The 18,347-nt window shown below is 39.8% G+C and overlaps 1 protein-coding gene across 1 annotated transcript in view; it reads left to right on the plus strand.

Annotated features, from left to right (window-relative positions):
* LOC134654555 (uncharacterized) overlaps positions 1-16,583 on the plus strand; it is a 61,418-nt gene extending 44,835 nt beyond the window's left edge. The window contains exons 3-10 of the mRNA XM_063510011.1: positions 7,589-9,457; positions 9,542-9,823; positions 10,048-10,351; positions 10,585-10,872; positions 12,390-12,561; positions 13,140-13,351; positions 14,116-14,303; positions 16,310-16,583. Coding sequence (XP_063366081.1) covers positions 7,590-9,457; positions 9,542-9,823; positions 10,048-10,351; positions 10,585-10,872; positions 12,390-12,561; positions 13,140-13,351; positions 14,116-14,303; positions 16,310-16,580 — 3,585 coding nt within the window. The 5' untranslated portion in view covers position 7,589 and the 3' untranslated portion in view covers positions 16,581-16,583. The remainder of the gene's footprint in view (positions 1-7,588; positions 9,458-9,541; positions 9,824-10,047; positions 10,352-10,584; positions 10,873-12,389; positions 12,562-13,139; positions 13,352-14,115; positions 14,304-16,309) is intronic.
* The last annotated feature ends 1,764 nt before the right edge of the window (positions 16,584-18,347 follow it).

The raw sequence follows: 18,347 nt of genomic DNA on the forward strand, positions 1-18,347 counted from the left end.
TGGCGGCTCGAAGGTGACACATTCTACTTTAGATATACAGCCAACATGACCAACATCGAGTAGGTATTAACATTAACAGCCGAAGTGACCAAATGTCCTATTGTTCCCAACAAATATGTGTTGCAATATTTGCAATATATTTGGCAACATAGGCTGTCACTGACAAATTGAATCTGATAAGAGTGTACAGTGAACACTCCCCCCCGCGAAGAAGCTAGCAACTACTTGGCACACAGTTGATACACTACAGGGTACCTTATTAGCTAGGGGTTTCACTTAGTTTTTTGCTATCTAGGTTAAATAATAAAATCGGCTCTTGATATGCTCGGAATAAATCAATTAACCTGATTGTATAGGTTTGATTAAATCAGCGGTTCTCAAACTAAAGAGGTTCGCGATAAGCGAAAGTACTTTTAACTAGGTACGTGGGGTAAAAAGAAAAGTTTAAGTATTACACGCGGTTGTACGTGTAAATTAATAGTTTTCCACCTCTTAAGTTATTTGAAAGTCATAGTGTTAAGGTGGTTCGACTAGGTTACTCAAAGCTTAACCCTCGCTAGATGGTGCCACTTTCGCAAAATTTTATATTTTATTTTTTTATGGAATGGTCTTGGTATTTGTATACTTAAAAGTATGTTTAGCGAACTCTTTAAGTAAATATTGAACTATTAAAATAAACATTGAATACTTCATTGTGCAAAAACCACCCTTTAAAGTCGACGGAGTGTTGCTGTCATGCTTTTTCCTACTATAACTCACACATGCAAACAGTGTTTCCGTGATGCTTATAGGAGACAATTTCACACAACGTAAGTATACTGCAATAGCGTTACGGTATGTTCGTGGAAATACGTGCAAGAGGATTGGGGTTCAAGACTGGTGCGAGTAGGTAATTTCTTTTTGTTTATTTTTGTCCTTTTTGTGTTATCTTACCTTTAAACGAGTAATTATTATATATATATTTATTTATATATTTGGATGATATCAGAAACGGCTCTAACGATTTCGATGAAATTTGCTATAAGGGGTTTGATCTCTTAGCTAGGTCTGATCTGTGAGAAAACGCGCATTTTTGCGCGATATTCAATCTCTTCTTCCTCGCGTGGGGTCCGCTCGGCAACTAATCCCAGAATTGGCATGGGCACTAGTTTTTACGAAAGCGACTGCCCTGACCTTCCAACCCAGAGAGTAAACTTATTGGGATTAGTCCGGTTTCCTCACATTGGTTTCTTTCACCGAAAAATAGGTATCGGTATATAAATAGGTTCCGGTAAATAGGTATCAAATGATATTTCGTACAAAAGTTCCGAAAAATCATTGGTACGACGGTACGAGCCGGGGTTAGAACCCGCGACCTCCGGATTGCAAGTCGCACGCTCTTTCCGCTAGGCCACCAGCGCTTCCCCCAGATATTCAGTATCATCATCATCACTATCACTACATAGTATAAAACAAAGTCGCTTTTCTGTCTGTCTGTCTGTATGCTTAGATCTTTAATACTACGCAACGGATTTTGATGCGGTTTTTTTTAATAGATAGAGTGATTCAAGAGGAAGGTTTATGTATAATTTGTTAACCCGTGCGAAGCCGGGGCGGGTAGCTATTATCAATAAATTACATTATCAACGTTTAAAAAAAAAACAATACCTGATTTTCACAGATTATGATCTTTTTGGGTTCTTCCAACTCAGAATCACTAGCATATTCTTGTTGAATCCTGAAGCTAATATAAAAACTATGTCCCAAATATTTGTATAGAAGTTTTAGTTTCCGCTACGTCACGCAGGCTGGGAAACATTTTTGATACTAAAACCTGACGTGATGACCGACATTTTAGGATATCTTTTTATGCTAGGATGGAGAATACCTACTGACGATTCTTAATAGAATAAGCCCAAGGAAGTCCAGTTTGTAAGTGTCAGGTATCAGTTTTTTTTAAAGCGCTAATAGTTTGTTCTACAAGTAAAGCAGTCCCTTACTGCCCAGCCTCTAATAAAGTAGTAGGTAATTGTAAAATAAAATAAAAGGAAAACATTTTTTTTTGAATTCTAGTACCTACAGTACATTTTTTCATATTTGTTATCCGTAGTAGTCCCTGTACCTGAAAGAAATATAATACCATGAATCATGATAGAAAAAAATATCTAATGTAATAGGAAGAAAGATGATGCAACAATATGGTTTCTAATAAAGTTATATAATCAAGTTATAATTTACATACCTGGTAGAGACAAACCAAAGAAAGTCTGCAGCGCAATAATTTGACATCGAATTAAAAAACTACATATGGCAATGTTTTTTAAGCAGTCAGTAAACGTCATGCACTATGGTATGTGTTTGTCAAAATCGTTTAAATATTCATTGTGTTTTGTGATGAACGGAATAAACATAGTGAAACCTTCAAAACCGGCGTGCGGGAGTTACTTTTCCGCATGACGAATAATTTTACACTTGTAATAAGTCAGCACGAGGCGATTAAAGCTGAAAAACGACAATGTTTACAAAATTTGGAGTTGATGACGGGTAAGTGGAATAAAACATCTTAATACTTCACCATATGTACCTACTTAGATAATATAATATTGGTTTAGACTAAGGTTTCACAGCAAATTGAACACACCTAATAGGTATAGGCATACTTATGAACTTCCTCTAACATTTCGAGAAACTCATTGGTACTAGCCGGGTTTTGAGCTCGAACCCACAACCTCCATGCTTATGCTCACGGCATGGGTACCTACTAGTTAAAGCTAAAATTAATTTTTAATATACATATGTTTATTGTTTTAATGGTTTATTTCGTTTTTCCGAAAACTTTAGTTCGCAAATTGCGGGCAATTTCTCTGTCAATCTAATTACGCCTTAATGGGAGTAAAAGAGAAAGATGCTCGCATATTGAGAACTTCGGTGTTCGCGGTAGGCCCTCTGTACCTATTTACCGCCGTCGCGGATATTACAAAAGCTTATTAATTTTGATGAAGCCAAATGTCACATTCTCCCAATATTATTTATCAATATTAGTATATGTCTACATATTAATAGTGACATCTATTGTTGGAATGAAATTTATTTTACCATAAAAATTAAGCTGTGCATACAGCTTAATTTTTTCATAGACGGTAAATATGGTAGAAATTTCACAAGTATCAAGACTATTTAATCCATTTTCTGTGGTGTTGTCGCATACTGATTTTTAAAAACTACTTTTAATCTAGCGCTGCAGACTTTCTTTGGTCTTACTCTAGTAACTAGTAATAATTGTGTTTTTCATTCATAGACAAAATTCCATTATTTTCAACCACAGGAAATGTTATACATTTCTTTTTTATTGCTGTGAGGATGTCCTGATTGTAAAAATCAAAGAGATTAGGTAGAGTATAATTTCTAATTATCTTTGTAAAAATTAAACGAATACGCTTAGCCCATATTTAATCCATCGATTTTTGAAAATAAGAAAAATTAAATAAAAATAAAAAACAACACGAAATTTAGGTGTAAAAAAATACAAAAAGTTATGTCCCAGCATACAATGACTTGGGTTTGAACCGGGAACCTTCCGTTTGTAAGCAAAAAAGCGACTGTTTACAAAACGCGCCATGATAGTTCTTAGCTAAGCTGACGAACTTCGGGTACTTATTCAACAAAATCGGGTAGGTCAACAAAATTGCACTAAACATGACGGCACTTCAAATTCACGCCGTGGTCAGCCCGGCAACGTCGGAAATGGTATGGCAACGTCGCAAATGTATCCGTACACGACATTTGTGACGCACACATACGTAAAATTGATGAAAAGTTAACTATGATTTTTGCATGATTTCTGTATGAAACATTGTTTTCCTATTCATTTAGCGAAAATGAATATTCGAAAGAAGATAAATGCAGAAATATTTATGTAGTAATAGTGTGTAGTTACTTAATGAAAGTCGATTGAATTTTGTATGAAAATCGAACCACCTTAAGCCATAGGCTGAGTATTTAAATTATCTTTCACATCCAATATAGTATTAACCAAAATACGTTTTTAGCGGGTGCTCTATGTGTATGTACCTACTGATATAGGTATGTCTTTGAAATAAAAAGACACTGAAATTCTTCAAAGGCCAATTGATAACCGCTTGAAGGTTTTCAACATTGATAACACAATCAACAAGGTAGCTAACTTAATAACCCACCTATAATAAAGTATGTGCGGAAAGAGAAGTCGTGGAATGTATGGGGCCCACGACTCTTCTATTGCCTACTATTATATATTTTTGCTTAACATTGACAATTAACGACACCGGAGCCTGTAATGAGATTGTATTACCGTGCCTAGTAATTAAAACTGTGGATTATTACATAACCTAATTAGCAACTTTAGTACTAGGCTGCCATAAGACAGTACAAGAGATTAAATAGGTCAATAGATATCACTTGAAGGTTTTCAGCATTCTGCCAATGGTTGGGCAAGACTGAGACAGGTTTCGTACTAAGCAGCTAAATAAGCGATTATGCTTATGACGGTACTAATTATACATGCTGACCTAATCACAACTTATTGTTTTGAGAACTGGAACACATTCAAACTACCTACTTAAGCGTCAATCTCCACTGTACTTGTTTTGATTTCATAATAAGATATGGAGATCGATTCGACCACACATCGAGTCTAAATATTAATTTATCAAGTTGATGCCTGATGCACCGTTAGGGAATGTTCCCAGGACAAAATTTACATGGCGAGAACCGGAAATTCCCGATTTTGGGAATGGCAGCAAAATACCACAATACCCAATGCCTACAATTAACGCATTAGAATGAGAAAGTCAGTTTCCGATGCGATCGTCTTTACTTCCATTTTATTTATTTCAAATTCACACGTAGAGTTAGGGTAACATTCCATTTCTGACCGCAGCTGCATCTACTGGTACTGAACGCGCCGCTGTTACTGTCAATTTCCATAGTAAAATTGACAGTAGTGCAGCTGCGGTTGGAAATGGACTGTCACCTTTATGTAGGTACGTGTGTAAAATACACGTTACTACTTTTTTTTTCACACTACAAAATACGTTAACCCGTATCCCCCATCCAAAAGTTAAAGACAGTTTTAGCTGTAGATGGTACACCCGAATTTATGTACCTATCTACCAACCGACAAACAAATCACAATATTCTCGAAACTAGTTTAAGTAAATATGCTGTTTTTCTTGGATGTAAAATTGTAACTAAATAATATAGCTATGAAACTAGGTTGTATGGCTTTGATTACATATTTTGGTTTAACAATATGTACTTATGTCAGTTTTGTAGAGTGTATATTTCTTGGTAGGTAAGTACCTATTTTTCAGGACAACCTTTATTATAATTTCTGCATAACTTACGGTCAATTACAACCACCCAAGAATCAATAAAGACTATGTATCTAATCTAGTAACGTGACAAGCAGGCAGCAGGCAGGGCAGGGTAGCAGGTTCCAAGTTTAGCTTTTATTACCCAGCCTAGGTATGTTAATAGTTTGCATCACAACTAGTTACCATATTTCCGATCCTAATTCCATTGTCATCCTTATGCTAATCGTTTGCGAAAGCAACGCCGGCTGTCAAAACTAGTTCATTAAATATACAAGTCACAGTGACGACATAATTCCTCTGGTGATTAGTGATTATTAGTAGCCATTAGTGGTTCGAGTTGTGGAATACGGGCCAATAAAAAATAAGTAAATGTAGTTACTGGCGTCAGTGATAATTCATAGAACTGGTTATTAAACCGTTTTCACTTGTCCGATCCGATATCGGTAATCGGATACGATCAGAAAGAATATTTGTTTTTAATAATTATTTTTTGAATGTGTAGGTATGTATTGTTCAAAAGAAAACTATAACCCAAAATAGAAGGACTTGATGTCATAGGGCACTCTCCGAGGTTCATCCGACAGGCGATATCGGATCGGACACTGTGAAAACGCTTTTAATCAAAATGAGCACTTTATATAAACACAGACAAGAACAAAAATATTTCGTTAGGTAATAATTTAGAGACTCGTGTCTCTCTAACTGTTCTTTAAAATATTATGTAATTTTATTATTTATGTTGTAAATTTAAAGAATGAACATTTCAAAGCTACAAATGAACGACGTAGAACATTCATAGAATTCTAAAATAACGACCATCGTTACTATCTAAGCTATATTGAATAAACTTAATACTCCATTTTATCTCATAAAATATAGTATTATCTGTATCTAGTTTCATAAAAGCCTGTCACGACAACCTATTAAGATGCACATGAACATTTGCAATTCAGATTCCCGATTTCAATTTAATCTCAAACCGCAGCTGCAGCTAACGTCCCGTTAAAGTCTAGGTCCTTCCTTAGGTCATGAGCATAACATATCTGTTATGCTCATGACCTATCGAACTAAAAGGTCAGCCTTGAATAAGTACGGTTTAATTTATAAAAATACAGATAATGTCATTTTAGCCGAAGTTAAAGGTTAAAACCGTTATGTAAGTGTCGCTAACTTGAAATTCTACCGCTACTTCCTCTGCTAGTCAATCAAATATATACCTACGTAATACCTTTTATTGACAGGGAGATACCTTTAAATTAAAACTTCCCGTAGAAATTTGTTTATTTAATTATATTCTTGCTTCAAAAACGAGACTATTGTAAATGTATGTACACATACTACATATAGGTAAGAAAAAAATCAAGGTGCCAGTATTATTATATTTACTAACGTTAACGCTTATAGAAACCACACTATGCCTTTTTTCACAGTCCAAACTCACTACACGACATGAATATTTAAATAAGCAAATAAATATAAGTCCGCAGTGTGCACTATGCCCAGAAGCCTCCGAGAATGTAGGTTTGTGTTTGTTCTGTGAATCAGCGAGTGTCGAACAGTAGTTCGCTTCCAATGCAAACAATTGAATCATAGAAAACCGCGAACGTGCTGGCCAGGTTACACACTTTACATCGATCATTATTGTACTACATTCATGGTTGGAAAAGTGAGTTTAAAAATATATAAAAGATTATAGGATATCTTCCTTAATCCCCTATTGTTCGTCCGTTTTCGAAGTTTTTCTATTTAAATTAATCGACATGTATATAAGTAAGCCAACTGCATTCCTTTTTGGAACTTTTTTCTAAACCCTTTGACCGGTCATTTCTTTTGGCATAAATATAGGGGAGCGGAGACGAAATCACAGTTGCCCGCGGCCCGTACCCTTGCACTGCAAAGCATTTCAATGGCGCTGCACAATAGATTCTGCAACGGTTTTTAACATCTGCCCGCGACTCCGCGTTCGTGATATGCCATTATTGTTATTACCTCGCGCCACTTTGCATGTTAACAAGAATTTAGTTTATTTTCTACGCAAAAGAAGCTTTTTGTAGGTAACGTTTTCCCATGACGCACAAAAAACAAAACGAATAATTCATCCTTAACCATAGAACTAGCCTTCACGCATGGCCGGCGTCTCCCAAATCATAGGCTTTATAATGGACCAAGAAATTACATCATTTGGGCACGTCATTACGCGGCACCTTAGACACGATTTTCCCACGGGTCATTTACATTTACTTTGTTCTTTGCAGGATGTCCAACTTCCAACGAACGCGGAGTAAAGTGTGGTGGGGAGATTCACCGCCAAACATGGGCAGCCCAGTGGCGCAGCCGGCGGACTGGAACCATAACAGGGCCCAGGACGACTGGGAACCTCAGCTGCCACACTGGATCGCCAACCAGCCCGAACAAGAGAGGAACGTCAGCGTCGAAAATATTGCGCAGCCCAATGCAGTTCCGAACCAGTGGCCCCTGCGCCACGGCAGCCCCGGCAGTCACAAGAGCCAAGACTCGGGGTTCTCAGACTCTGACAGCTCTCCACCTCCTTCACAATACTACCCCTCACCTGAAGACTCTAAAAACAAATCTGCAAGCAGCAGCGATACCAATAACAATGAAAATATCACTGTCAAACAAGCCATCGATTTTCAAGGCACTCCCGGCCAAGACGTTGTTGATGCAAAAGTATTAGAGGTTAGTGGGATGAAGACGCCGGTGCCCAAGCCGAGGAACCGAAGCAGCAGTCTCATACAGACTCCTTACGACTTGCAGAAATATTATGAAATACATAATGATGAAGAACATATGGAACTCCTAAAGGATAAGGAACTTGAAGACAAATATCCTAGCCCAAAGAATATTAACGATGAAGATTCTCAAACAGATAAAACGTCTAAAAATATTACTCCTAAGAATGCCAAAGCTAAGGGTGGAAAAGAAAACACAAATCTTACTGTAAGCAATAAAGAAAACAACCCAAATAACAGTGCAATACTCAGAGATACCAAAGATGTACCGGTAAAAAATATAAATATTATTAGTCCGTCTAAGAAATATCCAGTTAAAAAGTCATTCATATCAAGTACAGAGAGTGATAGTTCAAAAGTTATCAAAGTGGCAAAAGTTAAAGACTTAGAAACAAGTAAAAATAAATCTGATGAAAGTTTAGAATACATAAAACTAGCCGACAACAATGAAATCGCAGTTAATAACCAGCCAAGGAACAGAACTCCAATTTCTAACATATCTTACACACCAACAGAGAGGAGTACAGCAACAAAACCTGAATACAAGCGTAGCATGTCCAATGAAGATAACCTTCCAATTACAACTACACCAAAATTCCAAAGAAATAGGCTAAACAAATCACTTAACTTTGAAGCACAGAGGTTAGACCAGCAAATACTTGATATTCAAGATGGCTTCCATTCATTAGGATACATTGACGAGGAACCGACTAAAGAAGACAAAGATGAAGTCCATAAACCCGCCAATGCTTTGTTGGGCAAAAACATCATGGATAGTCTTCATCTTAAACCTTCAAAGAAACCTGGCCCCAAATCTAAACAACGAATGGCAACAAAGAGTGAAAGAAACAAAGATATATTCAGGATATTCCCAGGGAAGAAAGAGAAGCCAGGCGTCGTTGAAAGTCATGCCGGTGGTATCTTAAGTGGAAGTAGAGTACCCTCTCTCGGTCTGCCGAGAACACAGGAACAAAACTCGTGGGTCATTGTCGGTTACCCGGAACAAGAAATGTTACTTCCCAATTACAATGAACGGTTAGTGGGTGCTGATAGCGACATAAATGTAAGGGCTAAAGACTCGGAAGGCGACGATAATCACTTCAGAATAAGTCGGATATCACCTCCACCACAATTCCAAGATAAACTGAAAATTCCATACGACACAGATTCTAAAACAGACAGGAATTTATCACAAGATACTAAACGAGAGAAGTTAAAAGATGAAGAGCCTAATTTCTCAGACGTCCAGTGTAATCTAGCCTGTACATCTACGCCAAAAATGCTAGCTCCTCATGAATACATGAAAGGGGCGCCACCAAGGAGTTCCGCTAAGAATCCTCGTAGAGTGAATCTGTTAGAAAATTTTAATAGCGGGTAAGCAGTAAACTCTATTTACCGTGTCATTTTCCAATACATAAGTGTAGTTTCTCCGACTAATTAATTTTCTTTTTGTTACAGCTTAGTATTGAACAATCAGAATGAAATTTTATACCGAGAGAGAAGCATAGACCAGACAGCTTTAGAGCGGCTATGTGAGAGGAAGCCAGAGCCGGTCCAATACTGGCTGTGCGACCTGGTCGGCTCGTGTGAGAACGAGTGCATGACGACGCTGCAGAGCAAACCGCTGGGAGCAGAGATGAAAGCAATGGTGTCCGCTAGTTCTGCCACTATTACAGGGAATATTAAGAAAGTGCAGACTCACGGACAGATTATAGTGCATCAGTACAGTGATGTCATCCGGTTAGTGTAGATTCTTCTAGTCTCTTCTTCCTCTCTAGTGATATTTATCGTGTGCTGCAGACTGCCGATTCACTCAGATTCATGAGAATTATTTGGATCTTCTCGTATGATCTTGGGCTTAAGTTGAGTCATATCCGAATCTTCTAAGCCGCATAAATTAAATGATTTCGAACAATCTTGATTGGTACCACCTAATTAATTTACCCTATGTTTTTCAATTGCAGGCAACTAGAAGCCAACACTCCAAACGAAGAACAGATCTGCCTCCTAGTAGCAAACATCAACGAGTTCGTCCTAGCACACAGCATAACCCTGAACACGAAGCCTCCAGGCGAAACGCCAGAAAGATGGGACAAGATCAAGAAGTCCCTACAACTGTACCTGCAGAAACTCATAGACATCGGGGAAGACGTGAAAGTGGAACTTAACGAGAGCACGATAGAATGCAGCGTGGTTCTGAAGCATTTAGAATCGTTGAGTGGGATTTTCTTAGAAACTACGAAAGCGGTTTTGGTACAGCAAATGAAGGTAAAAATACTAAACATAGCCATGTAAAACTAACCACGCAAAAATTTTTGCTCACAATACATTTTTCCAAAGAGGTTAAATTTTATTAAGTACCTATCATTACACTCTCGGAAGGAATTTCCATCACAACATAAAAAAGTTAAAGTTAATTAAAGAGCAAGTGCAACTAAACCTGCATAAAATTGTGTTTTCAAGTCATCACACAATTTTAAGGTTCCATTATCTCGTTTCAGACGCTAGTATCAATAATCGAAGAACCACCATCGGACATGATTCTAAAGAGCACTCTTACTTCCATCGGTCACCTGGCCATGCTGAGTGACCGTTCCGAAGGCTCGCTCCACGACAAATGCTCCAAAATCATGAAGAGCATCACTGAGCTCCCGTTCGTTGAATGCGGAGTGCCTAGAGCGTTGTTAACAGCGATTATTGAGAGTAATAAAAGCTCTATTAAAGCGTTGTCGCTGAGAGCGCTGGCTACTGTCTGTGTTACTGGGGATGCGGTCAAACAGTTTGAAGAGGTACGTTTTTAAAACCATCTATTTCTGTGTCCGAGTCATTACTTCCATTCATGAAAATGTTTTGCATTAGAAGGGCGTCATTCAAATAATAGTTACACCTAAACGAAGATGTTCGAGCTAGTTTTGGACTATCGTTGGTAGATTTTGCATTATAGTTGGGTGGTTTGACAGTGTCATAGCAAGTATTTTATAAGCAATTTCAACATCTACGAGGAGCGTTCAATAAAAAGTGAGAATGAGTATGTTATATACAACTTTTATTAAATGTAATTTTATTTTTCGACATAGTCACCTTTTAGCATAATACGCTTAGTATATCTTTTTTCTAAACTTAAAATTCCATTTCTAAAAATGGTTTCATCTTGAGTACTTAAAAAATCTTGTACTGCAGCGACTACCGCGTCGTCGTCTTCAAATTTCTTGCCTCTTAGGCATTCCTTCAATCTCGGAAATAGGTAGAAATCACTAGGGGCGAGGTCTGGTGAATACGGAGGATGCTTAAGGATATCGAACCCAGCATCACGTATTGCAGCCATTGCAACGGCGGACTTGTGTGCCGGTGCATTGTCCTGATGGAACAACACAATTTTCGAGAGTTTACCTCGCCGTTTTTCAAGGATCTCATTGCGCAATGTTGCTATTTGTTTGGCATATAAAGAGCCCGTAATAGTGGCTCCATGCTCGAGATACTCAATCATTACGACCCCTTTACCATCCCAAAAAACAGAGCCCATGACCTTACCGGCAGATGGGGCCCCACCTTGAATTTCTTCGGAGTTGGAGATGATGGCCTTTTCCATGTCATAGACTGCAGTTTCGTTTCAGGGTCGTAATGATGGAGCCATGTTTCGTCCATTGTTATAAATCGCGCCAAAAAAGTTCCCGGTCTTGCTGTATCAGGTCCAAAGCTTCTTGACAAATCTCGACTCTAGTTTGTTTTTGTGTGTCAGTAAGCATTCTGGGTACCCAACGCGCTGATACCTTTTTCATACCCAAGCGTTCATGTAAAATATTATGCACGCTCCCCGTTGAAATCTTTACATTTTCAGCAATAAAACGAACCGTGACACGACGATCCGCCAAAACTAAGTTTTCGACTTTTTTCACAATTTCTTCAGTTACTGCTGTAGTAGGGCGTCCGGAGCGGGGGTCATCCATGGTCGATGTTCTTCCACGTCTAAATTCGGCGCACCAACGTGCGACTGTCGAATACGGAGGAGCATTAGACCTTAAAGTGTCCCGTAAATCTAAATTGACTTGGTCCGTAGAAATTTTTTTCAAACGGCAGTATTTGATAACGGCGCGCAGTTGAATTTTCTCCATTTTCGCTAACGTACTCAATAGCATCGCAAAGAAATCGCCGTATTTTTATTTAACCAAAAAACAGTTAGTTTTTTTTTCATGGCAATCAGCTAGGTAGATTAGCTTTACCGGCCAGTATTTACTTTCCTAATATTTAAAGAGTTTGCATTTCATTCTCATTATATATTGAACGCCCCTCGTATTTCCTTCTGCAGGGTGGCGGCATCGAGATCCTCTCGGATATCCTCTCGGACAAAAGCAACCCTGAGCCTCAGATGCGTGAGGCCATCACGGTGCTAACTCAGATCACCGCGCCCTGGCTCAGGGGGCATTACGACCTGACGCAGCTACATATATACTTGGATACCATTGTTGAAAATATCACAGGTACGTACCTCACCTAGCTTCGACAAGAATCCGATCAGTCCGCAGCTGCGTAGCAACCCCGTACTCGTATCAGTCGTATCGTATCGTTGGTTCATTTGCAACTATTTTATCGTCCAAAAGAAATCTCAAATCCTGCTTTACTTGATTCGTAGCCAAGAACACAGGCATTTGTTCCATCACATCCCGGACTTCAGCCATATCCCATCATACAGCCATAGGTACCTAACAACCTGAGCCTCAATGACCGCCTAAAAATCAGGAGGGAATTCTTGTCTTACTATGCTGAAGGACCTTATTCATTCTTATTTATAGGGTTCTTCCGCATAAGAGAAGAATATTTTTTTCTTCAGCACCAAAAGTGGTGAAAGATAATTCACGGTACATCGTGTCTTTCTTCCACTCAAAACAAATGGATCTCTACAAAGTCTGGCGACCCGGTCAGCTAGCTTGTATCACTAATAGTCTGTGCGGAAAGAGAAGAGTCGTGAAATATAGGGGAGCCCATACATTCTACGACTCTTCTCTTTCCGCACAGACCCTACAAAGGGCATACAACGAATTTTATTCTTTTTAATCAGGCATCCTGTCCCGCACGGAATGCTGCCAGCTCCTCCTGCTCTGCACAGCGTGCCTCGTCAACCTGGTGCGAGAGTTGGAGTTGGAGCAGCAGGACCAGCAGGACCAGCAGAACCGGTCGGACATCGTGGCGGTCATCACCAAGCACCGCACCACGGAGCGCCTGCTCGACGCCGTCAAGCGGCGCGGACCTAACATCTCAGTGTTCCTACAGGTAACATTACAGCGAGATGTTAAAGATTATATAATGTCTTATATACCTACCTCTTTGTCTTTAACCTTTTCGACGCCGTGTCAAACACAAAAGCTGTCACGCTGACGCCACGTCACCGAAGTGTCAAAACTGAAATTGAACTTTATGCACATGCACGTAGGTCTATGTTGCTCTGTGATGTGTGACCGATTAATCGGTCTTTGGCGTTGAACCTACGGTGCGGATATATCGGTCATTGGCGTCCAAAAGGTTAACACCCTAGATGTCGTTGTACCAAATAGAAATGAACATACATGTGTTTACCGCAGGCTATATTAGGTAGATATGAATTAAAAGTAGTTATGGTAAATGGTAACGCAGCAACATGTTTCATCAAAGTGGTCCTTCGAACCGGATAACTTATAAATCAAGGAGTTTTACTTACTTACTCTGTCACCGCCAACAGCCCAGTGGATCTCACGTTCCGCTTGACCAGTTTAGCAGCTAAACTTTGATGATAATTCCGATCCGGCCCGAGGGACCACTATTGATTGAAATTTGGGGCATTATCTATGAAAAGGGACCTTATTGTCGATGGCGCTTACGCCGCACAGCTTCGCGCTGCATTGAATTTATATTGTAGCATCGTTAATAATGGCGTAACCGCCATCGACAATAAGGTCCCTTTTCATCGATAACGTCACATTTAGCCTCGAGATTCTCGAGAATCGTCTATTTCTACGGTTTTACTGTAGTACCTAACAATGCAATCTTTATTGTTCCAGGAGCAAACGGCATCGTACTTAGCGTCCCTCTCCCGCGTGCCGCGCTGCGTGCTAGCGCTGTCCTGCTCGTGGGCGACGTGCGCGGCGCTCGTGTGCTTCGCGCGCGCCGCGCCCGCGCACGCGCCGCGCGTCGCCGAGCTGCGCGCGCAGGCTAGACTACACACGCATGCCGCCGAGGCTATATCCAGGTACGTCACGGTTCAATAAGTTCTAGGAGAAAACGGGATCATACTTAGCTTCACCATTCAGCGTGACGAGCTGTCGCAACTTCATGTCTAAAGCTTTGGATTCCTCCGAAAACGGTGCCGTAATATGACGGCCGCTATATAGCGTTGAATGACGTCACTAGAACGTTGTCTATGTAAACAAGATGGCGCGATTTCCTAGACAGCGTTAAGCTTTGGATTCCTCCGAAAACGGTGCCGTCATATTACGGCCGCTATATAGCGTTGACTGACGTCACTAGAACGTTGTCTATGTAAACAAGATGGCGCGGTTTCCTAGACGGCGTTACGTTACGTTGATTGTCAACGTAACGTAAGATGACGGCCGTCATGACCTTGTCGATAGTTTCGTGAACGTTTTATTAGATAGCGGTGACGCCATTTTGAATAAATGACACGAGATTTGAATAAATGATTCCGTACTACGATTATTTTCCTCTTCTGATGATATTTCATCCTCCAAGTAAATTATAGATGATCAAGCAAATCTTGTCAGTAGGAAAAGGCGCGAAATTCAAATTTTCTATGGGACGTTATCCCATCGCGCCTACATTTTTCAAATTTGCCGCTTTGACCTTGGTGGATGACGGTGTGTTATGACGCCGTGGTACTTTCCACATGTCGCCACCGTAAAGACGGCCGTCTTTTGCTGCCGCTATATGACGGCCGTCATATGACGGCACCGTTTTCGGAGGAATCCAAAGCTTTACGTTACGTTGACTGTCAACGTAACGTAAGATGACGGCCGTCATGACGGTGTCGATAGTTTCGTGAACGTTTTATTAGATAGCGGTGACGCCATTTTGAATAAATGACACGAGATTTGAATAAATGATTCCGTACGACGATTATTTTCCTCTTCTGATGATATTTCATCCTCCAAGTAAATTATAGATGATCAAGCAAATCTTGTCAGTAGGAAAAGGCGCGAAATTCAAATTTTCTATGGGACGTTATCCCATCGCGCCTACATTTTTCAAATTTGCCGCTTTGAACTTGGTGGATGACGGTGTGTTATGACGCCGCGCCGTGGTACTTTCCACATGTCGCCACCGTAAAGACGGCCGTCTTTTGCGGCCGCTATATGACGGCCGTCATATGACGGCACCGTTTTCGGAGGAATCCAAAGCTTAACTCCCAGCGCTTCAAAAATGTTTAACTCCCAGGTGTTTTGTTTTTTCCATGAATCTAGTATTTTAACTGGATGAGGGGTGGGAGCATGAGGGGTGGGGGGAAATGACCGAACGGGATAGTCTTATGTATCTTTCAGTAGGTGTAGCAGCGAAAGCGCTTTATTGTTTCTCCTTGTCAGTCTGTAATTTTTTTTTATTCCCACCATAAATTAGTATGGATTATGGTGGGCAACAAATAAATTCGGGATTATTACATAAGTTACATTTGACGACCGGTCTGGCCTAGTGGGTAGTGACCCTGCCTGTGAAGCCGCGGTCCTGGGTTCGAATCCCAGTAAGGGCATTTATTTGTGTGATGAGCACAGATATTTGTTCCTGAGTCATGGTTGTTTTCTATGTATTTAAGTATTTGTATATTATATATATCGTTGTCTGAGTACCCACAACACAAGCTTTCTTGAGCTTACCGTGGGGCTTAGTCAATTTGTGTAATAATGTCCTATAATATTTATTTATTTATTTATTTATTATTTATTTATAAGTGCGACCTTGGCACATCGTATAGTCGTGCATCGCCTAATAATGTTTCGCACGAACAATAGTTCCCACAAATGACATGTCGTACAATCGTACATCGCCTAATCATAGGTCGCACTAACAATACTTCGCACAAGCGTGTGTCGCACTCCCGTAGTAAAGCCAATAAATTCGACCAATCATAGTGTCGCAATGCCTACGTTTTGTCCCTCACGGACGCACGCGTATACCACATCTATTAGGATCGTGCCATCTATGGATTTTTCATACTTGTTTATATAATATTTTCTTTGTCCACAGACTATCAGTGGTCCCAGACGTGGCCCACCAGATGGTGCAGCTGGAAGGTGTCCCGCACCTGACCCGGCTGGTCAGGCTGCAGCGAACTCGCCCGCACCTCGACGTAGACCCCGACCAGACCCTCATCTACTGCCTGAAGGCGCTACGCACCATCTACAAACACCAACCGCACGCCTTCGCGGACATGCAGACCGAGGTGCAGGAGATGGTCAGGCCGCATTTGATGGAGTCGCTTATGCTCTTTTCGGCTAAGCAGGAAAGCTATGTCTAAGGGTATAGTTTGTAGCTTTCTAATAGACCCCGAAGGCTAATCCTATTGTCTATTGTTCAGTAAAACCGCACGTGCTACTTACCTGCAAAAAAGGGTCCTAGTTATTCTATTTGGCACCTGAGCGCGAGCTAGTCCAACGCTCAAAAAACCAGTGTAGGTGCGCTCTCCGATAACGCGCCTTTGTTACGCATCTCGATGACACATTTTAGACTGGTTCTGTAGCGTTCGACTCGCCGGCACTCAGTAACCGAAGTACCGATTTTTTATGCAGGTGGTTGTGGCACGTGGCACGAGCAGTTTTTCTTAACAATAGACAATAGGATTAGCCTTCGGGGTCTATTAGAAAGCTACAAACTATAACATTCCATTTCTGACCGCAGCTGCACTACTGGTACTGAACGCGTCGCTGTTACTGTCAATTTCCATAGTAAAATGAACAATAGTGCAGCTGCGGTTGGAAATGGACTGTCACCTTGAGCAACAAGCGTCAGCAAGCCGATTTTCTTTGACTTCTTGTAAAGTCGCCATCTATATCGGAGCGGCCGCGGTGCTCAAAAATGTCTGAACAAGCACTCTAACGCATTGACAATAGAGCCGTGTTCAGATATTCGTGAGCCTTGACCGCTCCGATATATTTGACGGCAACTGTACATAACCATCTAAAACATTTAGCACCACCCATGCTTGAGTAGGAAACTATAGTCATGGAATTTTTGTGCTTACTTTTTTCTATACAAAATGTATTTACTTTAATTTTTATAAGTAGGTATATACCTACTTAATTTTTGTTTTAAAACAGACTTTTCAGTCGATTTTTTCTACTTCATCTATTTAAGAACGATCTATTTTATGCTACAATATTTTGCATGAAAGCTACTTATGCGAAGATCCAATATTATTTTTAAGATAATGAATTGTACTTTTAGTCGGTAAAATGTATGAACTTGAAGACATTTAACTTAAGACTGCGAATACGTAAATATCAACTACTTAAATATAACGGATTTCTTTGTACTGCTTTGTAAATAATGCTAGAATCATATAAGTATTTTACCAGTATTATTTCTAAATGTATATAATTCAACACTAAGACTCGTTTATTTCAACTTTTAATAATTTTACTGTTGACTGTACATTACATTATACCCACTCACAATCAGAGGCCATACTTTATGAAATTACTATACTAGTCCTCGGTATATCGTAGTATTTAAGTAGAGTAGCCTAAAATATAAAGGTTGCTTCTTTTAGCGAGAATGGGGAAGGGCGGCAAAAACTGAAAATTACATCGTACATTTTATATATGGAGTTTTCCCCATTCATTTATTTCACAGGGATGATAATTAGTAAACAGTATGTTTTTTAAAAAAGTTTGTCCGTCATTGCGGCCTATGTGGCCAAACTTTTATAGTAAAGTCGTAAATAGAGTCCGAAGCTAACTCTGCACCGATGTGAATATAAAACAAAGTGAGATTGTGTCATTATAAACGTGATATTTTTAACGAAATTGGCAATTATGACATCGCCACACTTTGTAATTGCAAATGCCGTGCAGTTACCTTGTTTCGACTATATCCCCTGTAATTTTGTATCATCTAAGGATTTTTGTAAAGAAATATAAGTGCTTCTATACTTATAATTTATATTAGGTACCTTGAAACCACCTATGCCTACCAATATATGACGTAGACATTATATCGTAGTCTATAAGATATTGTTTAGACTATATTGTACGTATAGTCTTTGATATGTCAACACGATCGCGAG

This window comes from Cydia amplana, chromosome 15 (assembly GCF_948474715.1).
Source record: "Cydia amplana chromosome 15, ilCydAmpl1.1, whole genome shotgun sequence".
NCBI lineage: Eukaryota > Metazoa > Arthropoda > Insecta > Lepidoptera > Tortricidae > Cydia > Cydia amplana.